At 26.6% G+C, this 19,250-nt stretch overlaps 1 protein-coding gene and 1 pseudogene across 3 annotated transcripts; both read right to left on the bottom strand.

Annotated features, from left to right (window-relative positions):
* Window positions 1–449: 449 nt before the first annotated feature.
* LOC145191897 (adenine DNA glycosylase-like) lies at window positions 450–17,420 on the bottom strand. 3 transcript variants are annotated; one of them, XM_090100932.1, is made up of 19 exons: window positions 17,311–17,420; window positions 12,646–12,685; window positions 11,701–11,729; window positions 11,553–11,597; window positions 7,582–7,623; window positions 7,315–7,386; window positions 6,282–6,363; window positions 5,831–5,859; window positions 5,270–5,367; window positions 4,634–4,778; window positions 4,391–4,484; window positions 3,966–4,014; window positions 3,769–3,826; window positions 3,164–3,224; window positions 2,374–2,501; window positions 1,956–2,032; window positions 976–1,057; window positions 772–816; window positions 450–651 (listed from the first exon to the last, which is right to left on the bottom strand). In XM_090100932.1, the coding sequence occupies exons 1-19, from the start codon at window positions 17,410–17,412 to the stop codon at window positions 553–555; spliced, it is 1,377 nt and encodes a 458-aa protein (XP_089957058.1). In that variant the 5' UTR covers window positions 17,413–17,420; the 3' UTR covers window positions 450–552. The 3 variants fall into 3 exon arrangements, 2 of the variants coding, with proteins under 2 accessions (XP_089957058.1, XP_089957063.1); XR_016456573.1 differs by lacking the exon at window positions 3,769–3,826; XM_090100937.1 differs by lacking the exons at window positions 7,582–7,623; window positions 11,553–11,597; window positions 11,701–11,729; window positions 12,646–12,685; window positions 17,311–17,420 and having other exon boundaries at window positions 4,726–4,778; window positions 7,315–7,374.
* On the bottom strand, window positions 8,995–11,092 carry LOC149894707 (uncharacterized; annotated as a pseudogene).
* Window positions 17,421–19,250: the final 1,830 nt, after the last annotated feature.

Here is a 19,250-nt window from a genome sequence, read left to right on the forward strand (position 1 = left end):
AAAGAATTAAATCCATATCAGGTAAAACTTTTGGTAAAAGAAAAAAAAGAATGAAACAAGCTGCAGAAAGAACCGGCACCGACCCTAAATAAGAGAACAGTTTGTTTAATTTAATGGTTGGAAGATGAAGCTAGTTCTTGTTTTTGGGATAATAAAATAACAAAGTTACCATGGAAAGGGACCAAGGAAAAGTGTGATATTACACCTGCATTTTGAAGAAAAATACGCAACTCAAAATACTTTTCTTCAAACTGAATTTTTGGATTTTAAATACGAGTTTATTCGCATAAAATATTATGTATATTTAGTAGTTAGCTTTATATCTAGGAAGCGTAGGTATAGGTCTTTTCGTGGTGTTATAGACTCAAAAAAAAAAAGAAAGGCTTTTTAGTCTGGAATACGACGAAACGTATTCAAAACTTCTTTATGCACACTAAAGAACACACTAGTTAGTCAACATTTTTTCTTTAAAAAAAAATCGATCAGAGAAGCAAAATGTACATTAATCAAGTAAAAAAGTTAATGTTCAATGTAACAAAATTCATTGTGACATCAGCTACTTTTGAGTTTTTTGCGTGCTTGATTAGGGAAAAATGTTTCTATTGTCCGCTGACCCTTGGCTGCTGAAAGGTCACGTTTTCTTTTTGAAAGCTAATTTAAAATATTAAAACATTTAAAATATATAAATATTTAAGCCAATAAAAAAAAAAAAAAAAAAAAAAATTATAAAAAATGTTGACAAAGAGTAAAGAAAAAAATTAAACTAATCACTTCTTTCTCGCCAACAATCTGATGGTTTTCATATTCTTTAAAAATCTAAAAAAAAGTATATATATATATAAAAAAATCGATATTTGCAAAACTCTAACGTAACAAACTTAAAATATGAAAACTATAATATAAAAACTATAAACAATTTTTTTTTAAAAAAAAAAAAAAAAAAATGGCTTATAGTTTTACACATCGATAAAATACCTTTTTTACTGCCGTCGAGATGGCTGATTTTAGAAGGGATTCTTTAGTTAACCACATAGTTTTAAGACCTTCTTTGTCTGTGCTATAGAGAAGTACGCCATCACAAGTAATAGTTACATGTTAAGTACTAATGTTAAAGTTTTTTAACCAAACATTATCATCAAAAAAATAAGTATTCTATTAATAATACTTATAACGGTTTTTTTTTTTTTGGCTGTTTCTGTGTTAAAATCAATATTCAATGATATTTAACTTATATAAAAATGCATTAAGATTTATTAAAGTAATGGCTTTTTCCAAAATAAAATTTTTGTTAAATAAACACCATAACATATTTAATCCTGATTGTTTAAAAAAAGTTATACACATATATAAGTTTTGAGACACAAAGAATGAGTTTATGTCATTTGGAAATGAGAAATTTTGCATGTTCGGTTTTTATAGATAACATCTGAGACTAAACTACTAAGATTAAACTAAAGTACTAAGATTAGATCTGAGACTAAAGAGTTAGATGCATCATAAAATGATTTAATTGTATAGCAGTCCATTTGTTTCTTAAATTTGGGTAAAAGCATCCAGTGTAAACTTTTTTCTATAGCTTTTCCAAAGATTACTCGTACGTTCTGCTGAACTGTTGCTAAATGATAACTGTAAGTATGATTGGTAGCCTGCTTGCTATGATATGAAAAAACATTTAGTTTTGCTGCTACTTAGAGTTGACTTATTTGTTTAAAAATATTTTTATAAGTTTATAAATAATTTTAAAAAAATATAATTATTATTTGTTTAGGTCAGGGTAAAATAGAAATATGTTAATAAAAAATTCATTTTTTTATTAAAAATAAATAAAAGAACTCACAAAAGAGTAAATTTTTAGTGTAATTTATAAGTCTGCTATTTCTTTTAAGTGTTAGTTCTCTTAAAAACCTGAAACCTGTTAAAATATTGACAAAATTTCTACAAAATTTAAAACTAACCTGTCTTCAGTACAAGATTCAGTGGCAGCAGTTGTCACATGATAGGTATGATGCCGATGTGAAAAAATATGAGTAACCTTCAATACAAATATGCGAGTAAAATTTCCAGTAACTCTGAATAAAACTTTTAGTTAAAGAACTAAAGATGGTAAAGTTAGTAATTGTTAAAAAACAATAAAAAATGGCTTTATTGGTCAGCTATTGTTAAGAAATGACTTAAGATGCATTTATTATCTATTTAAGAAAATGGAATGAAAGTCCAGTAATAATGGAATGCCATCTCTGGTAGAAGAATAACATGTCTGGTAATAAAATGGGATGACATGGCTGGTATTTAAGAAAATGGAATGACATTAATCCAGTACATTTCGATTTGATATTAGTTTAAAAGTTTAAATAAAGATAAAAAAAAACCAACCGTGCTGATTTTATTTAACTTTTCAATACTAATAGAAAAACGGTCTTCGATTTGAGATTTCAAGACTTCAATTTTTGAATGATCTGATCGGAGAGAAAGGGGAAACTCCCATAAACCAGCCAACAAACCTTGATAAAAATGTACTTAAATACTAACAGAAACTAAATCTACATAGTTATGATTAATGAAGATAAAATACAATGTATAACAGATTTAATGTATAACCATAAAAATGATTAATATAATTAATGCATGATAATATAAAATATATAATACTATTATAATCAATTTAATGCTAAAATATTTCTATCGTAATTTGAAACAACCCAAAAATTTTGTCAGAACAGAATTTTTAAACATTTTTCATTAAAATTTTTCATTATTTTTTTAAACACAAATCATTAAAAAAAAAAATATTAAGTATTAAACTTTTTACTTTACCTGAAAAAATATAAAATTTTGGTTGGAAAAAACATTTTGCAATAAGAGAAAAGAATAAGGAAACAAATCAGCAGAATAAATTTTTGCCAAACTAAAGAGACTTGTCAACAAACAAAAAATGGTCAGTCAGAGAAAATTGGGTCTCAAATTTTTGAAGTAAGGCAAAAATTAGGGATAATTCAGAAAATTCCCTTTTTTCACAGTTTTTCCCTGTTTGTTGCAAATATCAGTTTGAAGAAAATTACTGAGTTGTGTCAAAAATGTATGAACCCAACAATAATAAATAAGCATTTAATTGCTAATCATGACATTTATAGATAAACATTTAGTTTTAAAATAAGAAAAGTACCTTTATTAGGTCTCTGAACAAGCAAAAACTTAAGATTGTTTTGAATGAGTACAACATCATACTAAAGTAAAGTAAAAATAAAATGACATAAACACTTTTTATGAAATTTAAAACATTTATTTTATTGCTATTGCTAGTTCCATAAACAACAACAAATACAAGTAAGATTATATATAAGATAATATGTAAACTTCAGTCAAAATTCACAGATCAAAGTTTAAAACAAAAAGTTTATTAATTTTGGAATTTTGGATTTGACTAAAAATTTAGGTCTACAAAAAAATTAATAAACTTTTGTACCTTTTTTTGAAAAAATTAAAGCTGAACTTAATTTGAGATTAATCAAAATTAAGTTCTATTGTGCAGATATAATTTTGCAAATGATATGTAAATATGTACAGATTTTTTTCAGCTGAAAAAACCAATATTTGTTAAACCAGCAAAAATTAATCTATCAAGAACATTAATAGCAGAAGCATAGAGAACAAATAAAGGTATAAATTTAAAGTTTTTGTTGAACTCTTTGATGCCTAACTATGAATTTTGGAACACATCTGAACTTTTTAATTTAATTTTCATTAGTCTAAGCACAATTATTTTAAGACCTCTTCAACCAATGGAGCTTTCTTTTTAGCTTTCCTTGGGAAATTCATTACTCCTAATCTAAAATGTAGAGATAAATTCAAGACAATTAAAATCTTAAACCCAAAATAAAGAAAATTCAAAGACTAAAATAAAGACTAAAATAAAGACTAAAATAAAGACTAAAATAAAGTATTATCGAAATTTTTTTCATACTTACTCTCTATCCCAAGTTGAGTTTTCTGGCAAACAGAGCTTGCATAACTGAACTAAAAAATTAACATATACTTTAAGTTGAGAAAGATTTATTATATATAATAGAGTCATTAAACTGGAGAATGAGGGACACATTTATTTTTATTGTCAATGTCATCTTTTCCTTTTTACTCAGCAACTTTTGTCAAGAAAATGTTATTCAGGTGTATCAAAAATCATTTTGAGTTTTGACAAATCTGAATTTATAACTCAATCTTATTTCTATTTTTTGCTGTTTAGTATTGTAAGAATAATAATAGCTTCATCTGAACTGTTGATACATTTTAAGTGCTCTTTTTTTATCTGTAAGACTTTTCAACCTGAAAGTATATCAAATAAAAAAGAAACAAAAAATCATAAGAGACAAATGTAAAATGCTAACAACTTTACCATTCTCAATATCAACTATTTCTTCTCCAATTTTTGGCTTGATACGATTTTTAAAGAATTCCGCACAACTTGAACAGCTGGTTTTAGCTTTAGTCTTAACAAATAATTTACTATCTTTAATAATTTTAATTTATAAATAATTTTCTTTACCAAAACTACAATTTAAAACCTAAACAAAATAAAGAATTATGATTAAACACAGTTTCACTTTTAGTTAAAACAAATGTTTATATAAATTCTAACTCGTTCATAAGAAATGCAAAGGGTCGAAAGTGGACAACGAGAACATTGTGGTGCTTTTGGTGTACAAATAGTGGCGCCCAACTCCATCATACCTTGGTTAAAATCACCAGGTCTTTCTTCATCAACAATAACATTTGCTAGCTCCCTAAAATTAAAGATTCAGCAGAAGATTTTTAAAATCATTAATGGCAAAAGTATTTTAGCACTACTTTAAAATGAATTAAGAAAAAGAAGAAAATTATATTTGGTATTCTTTTCCTAACTATCCTAATTATTAGTAATTAATTGAAAAATGATAGAAAATATATCATAATAGAAAAAAAAAAAAACTTTAGTAACCAATTTATCTCAAATAAATCATCTAACTAAATAAATTATCTATCAAGAAAGATAGTTTACTTAAGTTAGAATGTAATAATCTAATTTGACTCTCATTAAGATAACAGACAAACAATAAAGAAGAAAACTACCCAAAAAAACCCAGGGTTGGTACAAACAGAGACAGCATAAACCATATTAACATAAACTGCATTGCAATGAAGTAAATAATTATATGATGGTTATATTTTTGATTTTGCTTCACCAAACAAATTTATAATAATTCTTTCACTTTATACTAAATCATAACCAACTTACCAAATAAACTCATTAACAGCTTGAGAAGTTGTATCAGCGCCTATCATTCTCAGTCGGGTCAGAACTCGTATCACATTACCATCCACAGCTCCACATACCTAAAGGTAATTTTAATGAGACTATTTTAAGTGAATCTAAACTGAGAAGTGTGAATGTTATCACAATATTACACAATAAAAAAGCACTGATAAACTTGCACATTATTACACTATAGCATTCCAGAGATTAAGTGAGATTAACATTCACTACATCTAGCTATTTAACTTGTTTTTCCAAGAAGAATATATAGAAAAAAGAGAGAATATAGAAAATTTAGAAAAATATTAAAGATATAGAAAATTCTATAGAAAAAGTTTCATAATTGAATAAATGTATTTCAACAAAAACAGGATTAGTTAAAACTTTGAATGCAAAACATTCAGGTATGATTTGCAATCAAAGTTTTTTTTTATGGAAATGTTTCTGATTGTCAAAAAAGCTTTTTTTCTTTTTTTGGAACAACCTAAACTATACCTTACATATAAAATATTTATACATACCTCACACATCACATATACATACCTCATTATAGGCAATTGAAGCAATAGCACCTTATAAAAGAGGAAAAAAAAACAACAAAACAAGTCAGCAAATATCATAAAATAACAATCATTATATATAAAAACTATAACAATGTTAAAATAGTTAAAATACTATAGCTTTCCTTCTCAACATACTCTTGGTAAAATTGTTGAGAAGAAATCTCATGTCAATAAATTCTGATTGATGAGCAGATATAACCTGCATTAAGGCTTGACTATACTGAAACAGCACATTTTAACTTTAAAAGGACTTTAAGGCTGCACAACTCTAACAACTTTTAACACAATAAAATCAATAAAATCAATAAAAGATTTTTCTTATTAATTGACAAGATGTATTTTCGAAGGATTTTACTTTGTACCCAAACTGTTTTTGTCAATATATGAATACTATTTTATATAAATGAAAATAATCTACAATTCATATTTACCAGCTGTATAGGGACCTATACCAGGCAATTCTTTTATAAGACTTTTAGAAGATTTAGGCATTTTTCCACCACTCTCAATTACCTAGAAAGTAGTTAAACAGCATTTTTAACTCTGTTATATATATTGTTGCTTGAGTTAAACTTTTTTCAAATGAAATTGATTGAAATTTTCATACACCATTATATAATTAACTTAATAATCAACTTATTATATATAAGTTTGAATCTCAATATCTTGAATACTTGATATCTCCAACTTTGTTTATCTTTTTTACCGGTCCCTTTGGTATTGCACATTCATTTAGATGAAAATCCTCTTAAATAATAATATCTTTATCTTTTTTGTCATAATAAAGAATATTTTAAGTGTTCAGGCCAATTTTTTCTTATCACCTCTAACTTTTCTCCAAACTTTCAGAAGTTTGGACAAGACTTTTGTAGTTTTGAATGTTTTGAAACATTCCGTTTTTCCAAATTTAAAGAAACATTAATCATATTTCTAAAACTATATGCCATCACATAAGAAACATGTTTTTCATCATATCTTGGTATAATCAAAATGATCTCAGGTATTATTTTTTTGTTTTAGATTAATATTTATTTATCATTAGGAATTAAAATAATAATATTGTACATTACTGATCATCATGACAGTGTATTTATCAGCTATAAATTATATGCAAACAGCTTAAAAAAGTATTTTTCTAAAATAGGACAATTTTACATTGTTGAAAAAAATAAAAGAAGTATTAATGGAGTGATCTATTGTTCTTATTGATTTTTCTTAAAAACTCATTTTTTTAAAAAACAGTTACAATTAGAATTCCTCTTACTCTGTTGTGAAATATCACATGTAAAAAGATATTGAAACAATTTGTACTAGACTGAATTATTATACTAGACTGGATTAATGTTTAGAAACATTTACAGCTAAAACAATATTTCGATGCACAAAATTTTTCACCAGAAAAAACTGCAGTAATAATCCAGGTCTAAATTTTTATCCAAATTTAATACAAAAATATTTAAATACTTTCTTTGCTCCTTCATATAGTCTTCTTCCTCTTGAATAATAACCAAGACCAGACCAAGCTTCATTGACCTCCTACATTTAAAAACCTTTTCACAAATTTGTAACAAGAAAACTACATGTCATCTTTTTTTTCACACATCTCCCTAATAAAACTCACATAATTTAAGATAACTGTATTCAAAGGTAAAGACAAATCTTAGGAAAAAATCTTATATGAACTTTTGAAAAATTAAAAATGCTCATGTTCTACATGAATTCTCCTCTAACCTCAAGAGAAGCAGCAGCTAAGCTAGACAATGATGGCCATTTCTAAAAATACACAGGAAAATGAAAAAGTATATATTCAAAAAAAATTTGACAAAGTAAACTATCAAAAATAAATGTTCAATGTATTATTACTTTATTACAATATTGTTATTTAATTGTATTACAGTAATGTAATTTATTTGTTACAATAATGTAATAAAAATAAGATCACTTAAAACAATATTAAAACAATTAAAAATAAGTAAAACAATTAAAAATAATTTAAACAATTAATAAATAATATAATTACTTTATTACAGTAATGCAATTAATTGAGTATGTTAATATAATTACAATTGAAGACAATCCATAATATGTAAACTTGTACCATAAGAAAAAATTCAAATTTAATACATTAAAATGTGACATTTTAACATCTGATTTCTCAAGGTTTCTGACATCTAAACTTTCACTAAGATCCCTTAATGAAATTTCAAAAAATTAATTCTATATCTCTGTTTTTTTATTTTTTGTCACAAAGAGTAGCTTATCTTCAAAATCCAAATTTACAAAAAAAACTTTAAGATTTTTAAATATTGTTAGGGCACTTTTAACCAATTTTGAAAAACATACCTCAAATAGACCACTTTTTGTAACATTTATTATAAATTCTCTACATCAGATTTATAGCCAACTAACAAAATTAAAAATGGCAGATTTCATAATTTTAAGACTAACTTTAAATCTTAGGAACAATTAGCAGTTATGAGCTGAAATTATGCAATTTTTCTGGTTTTACTACAGCTACAGATAGTAGAGGTAAGAATAAACTCTAAATTTCATGGTGTCAATTTATGAAAAAATTGGATGTTTTAGTAATAAAATTCATCTTAGTCCACTTTTCGAGACACTTATTTATCAACATATTAAATATGTTCTGTTTAAAAGTATCCTGATATGGGATCATTTTAATAATAATAATAAAAAAAAAAATTAGTGAATTTTATTAAGCTATAACAACCAATCAAATTTTAAATTTGAAAACTAATTATCATACAACCATACAAAAACTATTCTCATGGTTTGCAAACTTTGACTTTTTTGCCAACTAAATACCCCAAAATTGCCCTTTTGAGGGTTGATTCTACATATATTGGGGACTCCAAAACAATAAATTTTAAAATCCTGGATTAAAATCCAAGAGAGATATTTAGCTTTGAAATTACCGAATTTTCTCACTTAATCAAATACTTTGTTTTGGAATTGTAGAGCCTAAATTAGTTCAAATAGTTTTAACATATATTTTATTATATTGCTATAAAAAAGTAAACAGATAACAATAAAAAAATGCACAATAAATATGTAAAATTATTATTCACAACCTTTTCTAAATTTGATTACCACAAATATCTTCGTTGTACCCTTTTGTGCTTCTTAGAATTTTTTGCTATTGTAATCAACAACACAATTCAACAGCTGTTTGTAAGAATCTGGATGAGACATAATACTTTTGAATCATTGCCAATGAGGCTTGAAGTTTGAATGAAGTGCCTGTGTTGCTTGTTCACTGTAAATTCCAAGACCAGTTTTACGGTGCTTTAGAAATTGTGGAACATGGTAAAAAACAGCATGAAATTTTGGGGTGACAGAAACAGTCAACTTTAGATAATTGCTCTTAAACTCTTGAGTCTTTTTCTCAAAGTCTGGAGAGAGTGAGCATTCAAAACAAGAATTAACAACTTGGAGAAACAAATGTAGAACATGGCAGATGGATGATGCTTCAAATATCTTATCAGCCACGTTATCTGCTTCAGAGTGTCAATTTTTTTCAGCAACTTCATGCAATCATTGCCATTGAAGTGACCACCATGGTACAGCTGTAATGGTATATCTATTGAAGTCAACCATTTTTTTATTTTTGGCAAAACTTGAACCAAGTGCTTAATAAGATGGTTAACATGCCAAGAAGCAAATGAAGTTCCATTGGAGGAATAGCTTCGAAAATTAGCTTTTCATCTGGGAATCGAAGTATTGGTGGATGAACAGCATTCTCGAATACTTTTAATTTCTTTAGATCAGCACCAGATAAAATAAACTTTTGATGTCGCTCTATGATTGCTCCAAATGTTCTGAGTTGGCCACAGTTATTCAAATTTGTTGACTCAATGTTGCACCAGTAACAAGGATGCTTGCAACTGTGAGACTGAATTCCAACGATAATATTTGCAAGCTTCATGTCACATGACAGAATCAACTTGTCAATTAATTCATTAACTTGCATTAGGTCCAAAATTAGTTTGATATTGCCAAATGTTTCAGGGGTGTTTTCAGAGATTGCTACAATTAGTTGCTTTTTGACACCTGTGCTTTTAAAATTTTCACTTGAAGCCAACTTAATTGACTTTTTTACTGGACTTTGTTGTTCTGTTTGGTATTCAGAAATTTGACTCAAACTAGCTTTGAAAAAGGACCCTCAACCATCAAGGCCCAGTTTTACAATGCCCCAGCTCATCAAATCTTTTGAAACTGTGATGTTTTCCTTCAGGGTTTTTAAATTGATACAATGAACAATGTCACAAACCTCATTAGAATATTTTTTGTTGTCAAAGGGTCTTGAAAGAGTGAATGAGCTGCAGATGTTCCTTAAGAAAGAAAACTAAATCAGTTACTTCACATATAAATTATATTGCTCAGAATTTACAGAATAATAAAATAACTAACCTTTTCTTATCAGAATAGGTTTGCCATGAGCTTGACCAAGAAGAATTTTTCCGCCCAGAGATGTTTCTTTCAATGCAATGACAGATGAAGCAACTTGCTCTGCGCCCACAGAATCTTCCAATGCAAGTTAATATAAGTTTGCACGGCAAGTTGTATCACTGCAATTGTGAGAAATTCCACAAACAATGATAGACAAGCCTTTTGTGCATCATTTTTCAACTGACTTTTTTTCTTTTTGTAAAGAACTTGATGCAAGACTCTTTTCAAATGGATGCTTTTCTTTGCCTTTCACCTTTGTAATTTGACAAATAATGCAATCACAACATGTTGAAAGTCTTGTTAATGGCTTCACAACAATGAAATTAAAACTGTTGAGTTGTATTGTCTTTAAGACATTAGCTCCATCATCCAATATTTTCAGGTTGCAACGGCATGTAACACAAACTCCAAGTGGCACTCTTTCATCCTGAAAATTCACATCTGATGAAATCAAGCAATGAATCTCAGAAATGAAATATTTTGAAATTTCTCTGTCACTTTTCTTCATACAAATAACACACACTGTCCTTCTACAATCATGATGTCTTTGAGAAGTGTAGGCATTTTTATTTTTTCTAAAAATAGCTAAAAATAACAATGATTTCAATACCTATGCCTTATTATTTTTATCTAGTTTGCAAGTGTAATATTTTTTTAGTGTAATATAAAGAAAGAAAGTCATGTTAATATTTGTAACTTTTATTTACGTTTATATATTGAATATATTAAAATTAATTATACAATGTTAAACTGTTTACAGTTTCTCTATCATGACTATCATAAGTTTAGTGCTACATCTTTTTATTTCATTTATGTGAAAGTTCTTTGTGCTGAATTTGTCTCCAAGTAAATAGTTTTGCAATCAATTATGATTGTCTGAAGAGAGTGGGACAAATTTTAGTTCGGAGGGAATTACTTGTGTAGCAATTACTAATGATTATTTAAAAAGAATATTCTAAATGACTGTCCAAAGGGAATTGGTTGTGTCCCAATCATTAGATTATGGTAAAAAAACAATCTATTTTTGCTAATAAATATTTGTAAGGTATCCAAAAAAACGAAAAAATGCAAAGCTCAATATCTCCCTTAGATTTTAATCCAGGATTTTAAGTTATTGTTTTGGAGTCCCCAAGATATATACAATCAACCCTCAAAAGGACATTTTTGGGATATTTAGTTGGCAAAAAAGTCAAAATTTTCAAACTGTGTTCTTTTAATTGAATTCTACCTACCTTCATCCATTTATTATAGTAGTTTATAACTGTAGCAACTTGTGTCTTAAAAAATAAATGACAATAGTTTTATTCAATACACAATCCAAAAAATAATAATAATAAAAAAAAAAAACTTGCATAGAACTATTGGAACTGCAATAAATACCTGTTGAAGCATTATTTCTGAAACCCAAACTATAAACAAGAAAAAGAATTAAATAGAAACTTAAAATAGAAAAAAAGACAAAAGATTAAAACAAAAAGAATTAACTTATGTGTTAAGAGTTACAATAACTGCAATTACAATCTTATTGAACCATTCATGTCACTTACTATTACTTTATTATGTCACTATTACAGCTATTGTAGCATACATAAAAAACTTAACACATGTTTCAATTTTCTTGTATAAATTTGTTTTTTTTTTTAAGTAGAATTTTAATTTTGTGATTTTTTTATCATCATGCTCTTGGTTTAAATTGAGTACAATTTCAAAAATATTCAGAAATATTTATCGATGTGTCAACTGATTATTATTAACATACTCCTTACTAATATATTAATATAACATAACAAAAAACAGCTAGAAACAAATTAAAGGAAAGAAGTTCAAATGATGGCAAACTTTTATTTTTCATTCCTCATAATTAATTTTACAACTTTTTTTTCCAAGCACCATTCTCAAACTAATATTTTGTTTGTTTGTTATGCTTTTGTGCATTAGATATAAAAAATAAGTTAAAAATCTAACATCATACTTCTTTAATATCTTTCAATGTATGAAAAAGCTATGTAATTATCCTTATAATATTAGAATAGATCATGCAAACTAACAATACAAATGTTATTAAAAACAAACATTAAATATATTTAAAGTAAATATTATGTGAGACTTTGAAGAGGTTTATATAAAAGTTACTACTTACATTAATGATATAATTTAGTGAGATTTAAGTGTAAGTTAATGCTTATACTGCTGACATGCATTTAATGTTTCATGGAGACAAATCGAAACAATTAAACAAATATGCTTTACTTAAGTTTAAAACTTCACATTGTTTATACATTTAATAACAAGTAAATAATACAAAGACTAAAAGTAAAAAACTACCTGCATACCCTCGCTGATCAGGATCTTTTAACTTATTGGCCTATAAAGAATAAATCACATTTAGTTTATTCATAAATCTATTTATTACTGTTTTAAAATGAAATTCAAAATTAAAACAATTGACAACTAAAAGAATTAAAACATTTGAAATTTTGCAAAAGATTTTTGCAAACAAAAGACATAAGAGAAACCAAAAATGACATGAAGTAACCAAAATTTACACTAATTTTGTTATTTTATAAAATAAAGTATTAAGAGTCAGTTTTCAATAAAATATTAAATATAAAACAACAGCATTGTTTTACAAAAAGTTACCAGAAATTTTATATAATTTTAATAAAAACCACCAACTTTAAACAACTTTATCAATATGTCCAAATTGAAGGAAGTACAATTTAGTATGGTACTTAAAGTTTCATGCCTAGCAGCAATCATCAACTATGAAATATAAAACAAAAATAAAATAAAACCATTATAAAATTATAAAATTTATGGAGGTAGGAGTTCTAAAGCTAAAAAAAAAGAAATGTTTGTCTAGTCTCCTGTGTCAAATCGGGAAAAAAGAAATGATTTTCTTTGCACTTAGAAATCATTTCATTCATCTCTTCATTTTCATAGCTTTTTTGATTGTTTGGTATCATTCTTATATTTATCCATATTGAAAGATTTTGTGTAGTGGGTGTATCTTAACTTAAAGGATGTTTCACTGTTGCTGATTCAAGTTTTTTTTTTCAGGCACGCATATGATGTTTTTTGTTAAGGATTGCTGATATAAGAGAAAATTTATTTTATTGATGCAATTACAAGATTTTTTGTTGAGATATGCTTTTACTAGATGAAGTGACCAACAATTATAGCTCTATAGAATGTGAAACTTGTTTTAATATCTTAGGGAAGTAGTAGGATTCAACATGAACTTAACCTCAGGTTTACTATAAGATTGGAATAAGTTCCCATTGAGGTTTAAAGTGACATTGAGATAGTTGACACTTTCTATGCTGAACTGGATAGAAATAAAAAAGCTATTATCTTTGAATATTTGAACAAAGTGCTTTTTGGTTCTTTCCATTTTAAGACCACTGGTATTTTTACATACTGCTTGACTGTCATCTTGATACAAGCCAAAATCAACTTCATTGTAATGTTGCGATAAATGAAAAAGAAGGACAATACCAACAAAAACACAAATCTCTGCACTTTTGAAAGTACATGTGGTATCATCAAACTTCTTATTTAATCCAAACTTTTTCATAACTGAAAAGCAAAGGTTCTCTTGCTTGTTTATTTATTATTTTACACTGATTACTAATTGTTGTAATATGTTGTTCAGTGACGTTAATTGAATTGTTAAGGAGGTTTTTATAAATCAAAGGGTAGAATTCAGTAATGTCAAAATTAAGAAATTTATAAAGGTGTTTCTCATTAATTCTTTTAAACCAAACTGCAACATTTTGAGCACATTTCCATTAGTTGAGGGTGAGTATGCTCTTGATTTCAGAGTTTATATATTATAATATACTTTTACTGATTCTTCCAAATTTTGATTTTTGCAGGATTTAATGATCAGACCTTAGAGGGTTGTTTAGAAAAATATTCCAAAATTGAGGATGAGATTTTATGAGATCTTATGAGCATGAGATTTTGTATTTCAACATGATACAACTCAAAACAATGTGATGAAAAAAACTGTTGTAGAATAAAAAAAATAAAGAACTAGAAAAAGTCATTAAAAAATAAATTAGACTCAGTAATTGTTTCTCAATAATTCAATCCTTACTTTCAAATGACACAACCATGTTCTTGTTGATATGCCTTAGCTTGGTTACCAGTTCTTGCTTTTTGTTTAACAAATTAATGACACAATAGCTGGCAATTTCTGTTTTCTAATTTAAGCATAAGATATGTACCTTATGCTTAAATTAGAAAACAGAAATTGCCACCTATCTTTTATTGGTTGGTTAGTAAAGCCAACCTTTCCTGATGATTCCAATATTTTCCTCTTTTATATGCCACCCTTCCTTGGATAACTCTATACCACCTTTTCAACTATATACACTTTATGTATATAGTTGAAAAGGTAAGAAGAAATAACAGCTTTAAATAGAATATTTTCAATTAGGCAAATTTTGTTGAGTGGGTATTGCTGGAAAATAATTGTTTAATAAATCAAAGAATGATTACCAACCTTTTCAAATAAAAACATTTTTTAAGTGATGGGCTGAACCATATAATATCTTGTTTGCAATTATTCTTCTTGCTATTATTACAACTATTATTATTTCTATTATATCTTAATTTGTAACCATAGCATACATTAAGTAACACTTTGTAATAACATGTAGCTCCTTTCCTAATACTTGCTTGTTAGATGATCTTGATAACCTAAGTTCTTTCAAAACGGGTATTTGTTTAGTGATACTAAGAATGTGGTTTATGTATTCTTTATGTATGTAGTTTATTTGGTTGCCTGGCTTGTTGCAAGTTTGGTAAGTGGAGTTATTTAATTTTAATGTAATATTAATGTAGTTAACCACTTTTTTTTGCATTGAATGGTGATAATTAATTCATATCCTTTGAATATTTTTGTGATTGTTTTCTTAACTTTTTACAATCCTGGACCACTTAAGTTGTAGAAAGCTGCCAAACAATCATCTTGGTAAATATCTATACATTTTTTTACATAAATGGATGATAGTTTATCTAGTAGGAACATACCCAACAATGCACATAGTTTAGCAACATCAAATATACCCCTTGTTATATTAAATAGACTGCATCCCTTTTTCACCTATGTCTCATTCCATGAATCAGGAGGGATTAAATAGATTGATTTCTTCTTCTTTTTTCTTTAGCTGTACTAACATGTTTTTTAGCAAATCAAAATATTTCAGCAGTTCTTTATTAACATATGGGTTATAATTGCTAAAATCATAAATTTCCAGTCATTTAAATGCAAAGTGCCTCTGATATTGTTTATTTTGTCTAAATTGGATTAGTTTATTTTTCCCAACTCATTTTTTGTAGAATTTATTAGCTGTATGCTAGGGCTATTTGCAAAGTTCTCCTTATGACCTTTGTGATAATAGCTGATCGTTATAAAACTTTATTATTACGTTTATAAAATTCTTGTCATTAAAGTTAATTGATGTAAGTTGTTAGTCAAGTCATACGCTATTTTTGTACATAATTACGCTCTCGAGAATTTTTTGTTTCTGTATAAAAGTTGTAAGAGAATTGAATAAAAACAGTAGAAAATAAAAGTAAACAAAGTTGTCGTATTAACAACCTTTAAATGTTATAAAAGCATTTGCTTCCCCATTTATATGTATTTACTTTTCTGCATGTATAAGAATCAAATTTATCATGTTTTTTACATCCTTTTGTATGTTTTGCTGGAATATACTGCATACTTGAAATTTTAATTTTTTTTTTACTACACCTGAGTATTTATTTTTGAAATCAACCATTTCTTTCAATTGTGATGGACATTTGGATGTTTTTAAATCACAACTTTTTTTTTTGAATTTCTGTTTTATTCTTCTAGAATATAGTTTTCCAACACATTCTTTTTAAAACTAATTTGATTTTCTACATTAGCTTAATTTTATAACATTTTTCTGATGGTATCAGAATGTTCTTTATCCACTATTTAAAGTCTACCTTTTCCATCGTGGGAATGTAAATATTTGTAAAATGCTCAACTTTTTTGGGGCAAAACTAATTTACACATAACAGATATATGAATCAAAAAGTTGACTATGTTGTATGTTATCTCACTAAAATACCATGTTAAAGCAGCGACAAAATTTAAGAAAAATTAGCTTATTTTAAATTGTTTTGGTATTAAAGCAATTTATTTTACATCTGCATTAAACAAAAATGTTTAAACATAAAAGCAGATAGTACTGTTAAACACTTAGATGTAAAATTTGGTGAAAAGCATTAATATAAAGAAGTGATCTCAACCATTTAATGATTCATCAAACAAAAAAAATCATTAATTTTTTCTGGAACCAAAGTTTTATAAACATCTAGATTATGGCAATTCAAACTCTGAATTTTTTTGTCCAAAGAATTTTTTTGTCTAATGTCTAGACCCAAGAAAACAATTAATAGAGTTTTAATCGACTTAACATGAAATTTGAAAAGATACAACAAATGAATTCAATTAAATAGCTCAGCATTTTGTGCTTATATCCTTAATTTAATTTTTGAAAGCGTTTTTTTTTATGTACAAGCATTGTGTTTTATGGGTTAAAAGGCTAGAGATGGAAGGATTACTTTAAAGTCTCAAGTTTCTTAGTTATAATAGAATTCAGACTTGTTTTTAGGTTAAGAATTGTATATGAATGTTTAATTATTTTGAAATAGTAAAAAAAAGCACCTCATGATTTTTTTTAATTTATATTTTTTACATTGGCTTGAGAATAGCAGATTTTTGCTAGATTATATTTTGCTAAGTGGACAGGGATTTGTGCACTTGACTTTTATTTAGCGTGCAATCTGAAACATCCTGTCCAACATCTATCAACAACAGACCAATATCATTTACGCCATAGAACTATTGTATAACTTATGCTTTTAAGAAAAGCAAATTATTAATCAGACAACTAGTTTTATTTCATCTGTAACAATTACAAAAAATAAAATTAAAAAAAAATTTACCAATACCCTCCAAGGTAAATCTCTTTTGTTTTTATCATAAAATGAAAGCAAATTTTTTCGAAAATGAACAATTTCTTCTTTTGAAAACTGATGATGTTTCATTTTTCCTAAAACAAATGAAACTATTTGTTATTTTTATCATTATTTTAGTTTTATTTACGTTTAAATTAAGTCATAAAATATATACAAAGGTTTTTTTTTAAAAAAAAAATAAAAAAACTAAAAAGATAAGAAAGTTTTCAAACTGTAAAAGGAAAAAAAGAAAGAGGAAAATTAATATCTTTCTCAATCAGAAATAAATCACAATAACAAACCCACGAGGATCTTTAAATTTTTACGGACGTGAAAGGAGACATTGTTATAATGACAATCGAACAGTCAGTTCCAAATTCATAGTTCCAAATCATAGTTCAAATCAGACTTGGTACTTCAAGTTTCGGTTCTTGTATTCAGGATTAAATATCCTGGAAGCAGTAAAATCGGAATCAGTCAGTTGATGGCAGAACTTTTATAACTCTTAATCAATAATATCAGACATTGATGAATCCTGTTCCATTACATTCACTAATGCTGGTCAGTTACGAATAATTTTTCATAACTGTTGCTTGGAACTGTGTACAAGTTTGCGCAAAAAAAGAATGTCAAATTTTTACCCATTGCTCTCATTATTAGAGACCGGACTTTTGTTTGTCTATTTTTTGCAATTAACAACGATTAAAATAAAAATTTCTGTATAAATTGTTTAAAATAACTTTAATTTAATATAATTTTTACATTGAGACTTACAGGATTTTTTTGAAAAAAAACTTGTGATATCTCCCAAACCTTATACTTCTTTTGTTTCAAGACATTGCACAGAGTTGCTATTCGACTAAAACCGATTTAATCAGATGAAGATAAATTTTAATCAAAAAATTTTACGTATGAATGTAAACATGTCACACCGAAAGCCTGGCTTTTTTAAACGCATAAAAAGTTCTATTTCAATAAACTTCAGAATATTAATTTTATCTCAAATAACTTATACAAAAAATTTCATTTTAATTGTCATTAATTGTAAAAAACCGAAAAACCAAAGTCCGGTCTCCACTCATTATAATGAGCAATGAATTTTCTATTAAAACAACTTTAACTAAAATTTTACTCCGCATCAATGCGAATTACTTCTAAAGATGAAAGCTGATGAATTTCTTAAATATCCTTCATGCTCTATTATTATTGTTTAGTTCTAAACTACCTAATAAAATTATTACAATAGTGCGGGACCTCGTGCTCTAAACTAATATTTTAAATGTAAATGTTAAATGACAAAACTATCGAGAGTCAAATTTTGAGATCTTTTCTAAAAAAAAGTAAACTCGATTAATGCAGGACTAACAACAAACTTTAACAATTTTAGATGTATCTATTATTGATAAGTTAAACAGATTGAAATTAATCAAACCCAGCAGAATACTGTGCTGCAAAAGAAAAAAATAATAAGTCTGATCAAGCTGTATATAAAAAAAAAAAGTAAGAAACAATCAAAGGTATTATTTACAAGCGAGCAAACCGACAATAAAAACAAGCGAGCGAGCCAACAACAACAATAGAGTTGTTCCAATAATAACAATACTGTACTGTATTAATGGTTACATATATCTAACATCTTCTGACTTAAGTTAATTTAAACATTTGATTTTAATTGACATCATTTCAGCTGATTAAAAAAAGTCTGAAGTTTACGAAGTTTAGTTGCCATTCATTTTAGTAATAACAACTATACGTTAAAAAGACATCACCTGTTAACCTATTTTACATTATATATATTTTCTTTTTCATCAACTATTGTGTTTTTCTGATAAACACGTATTTTTTTTTTAACAAAATTAAAGACTTCTTTTCCAACTTTTTTTTCCAATTTTTTGACTATAACCAAATTTATGATACTATTTTTAAAT

Source organism: Hydra viridissima, unplaced genomic scaffold (assembly GCF_058129835.1).
Source record: "Hydra viridissima isolate aposymbiotic clone 2 unplaced genomic scaffold, HvirCarnegie_v1 scaffold_1, whole genome shotgun sequence".
NCBI lineage: Eukaryota > Metazoa > Cnidaria > Hydrozoa > Anthoathecata > Hydridae > Hydra > Hydra viridissima.

Coding starts and splice junctions, on each gene's coding strand:
- LOC145191897 (XM_090100932.1), bottom strand. CDS start 17,412: ATGAAACATCATCAGTTTTCAAAAGAAGAAATTGTTCATTTTCGAAAA. Junction 3,827..3,965: donor AACTCAACTTGGGATAGAGA/GTAAGTATGAAA, acceptor TCTACATTTTAG/ATTAGGAGTAATGAATTTCC. Junction 817..975: donor TCTCGACGGCAGTAAAAAAG/GTATTTTATCGA, acceptor ACTTTTTTTTAG/ATTTTTAAAGAATATGAAAA.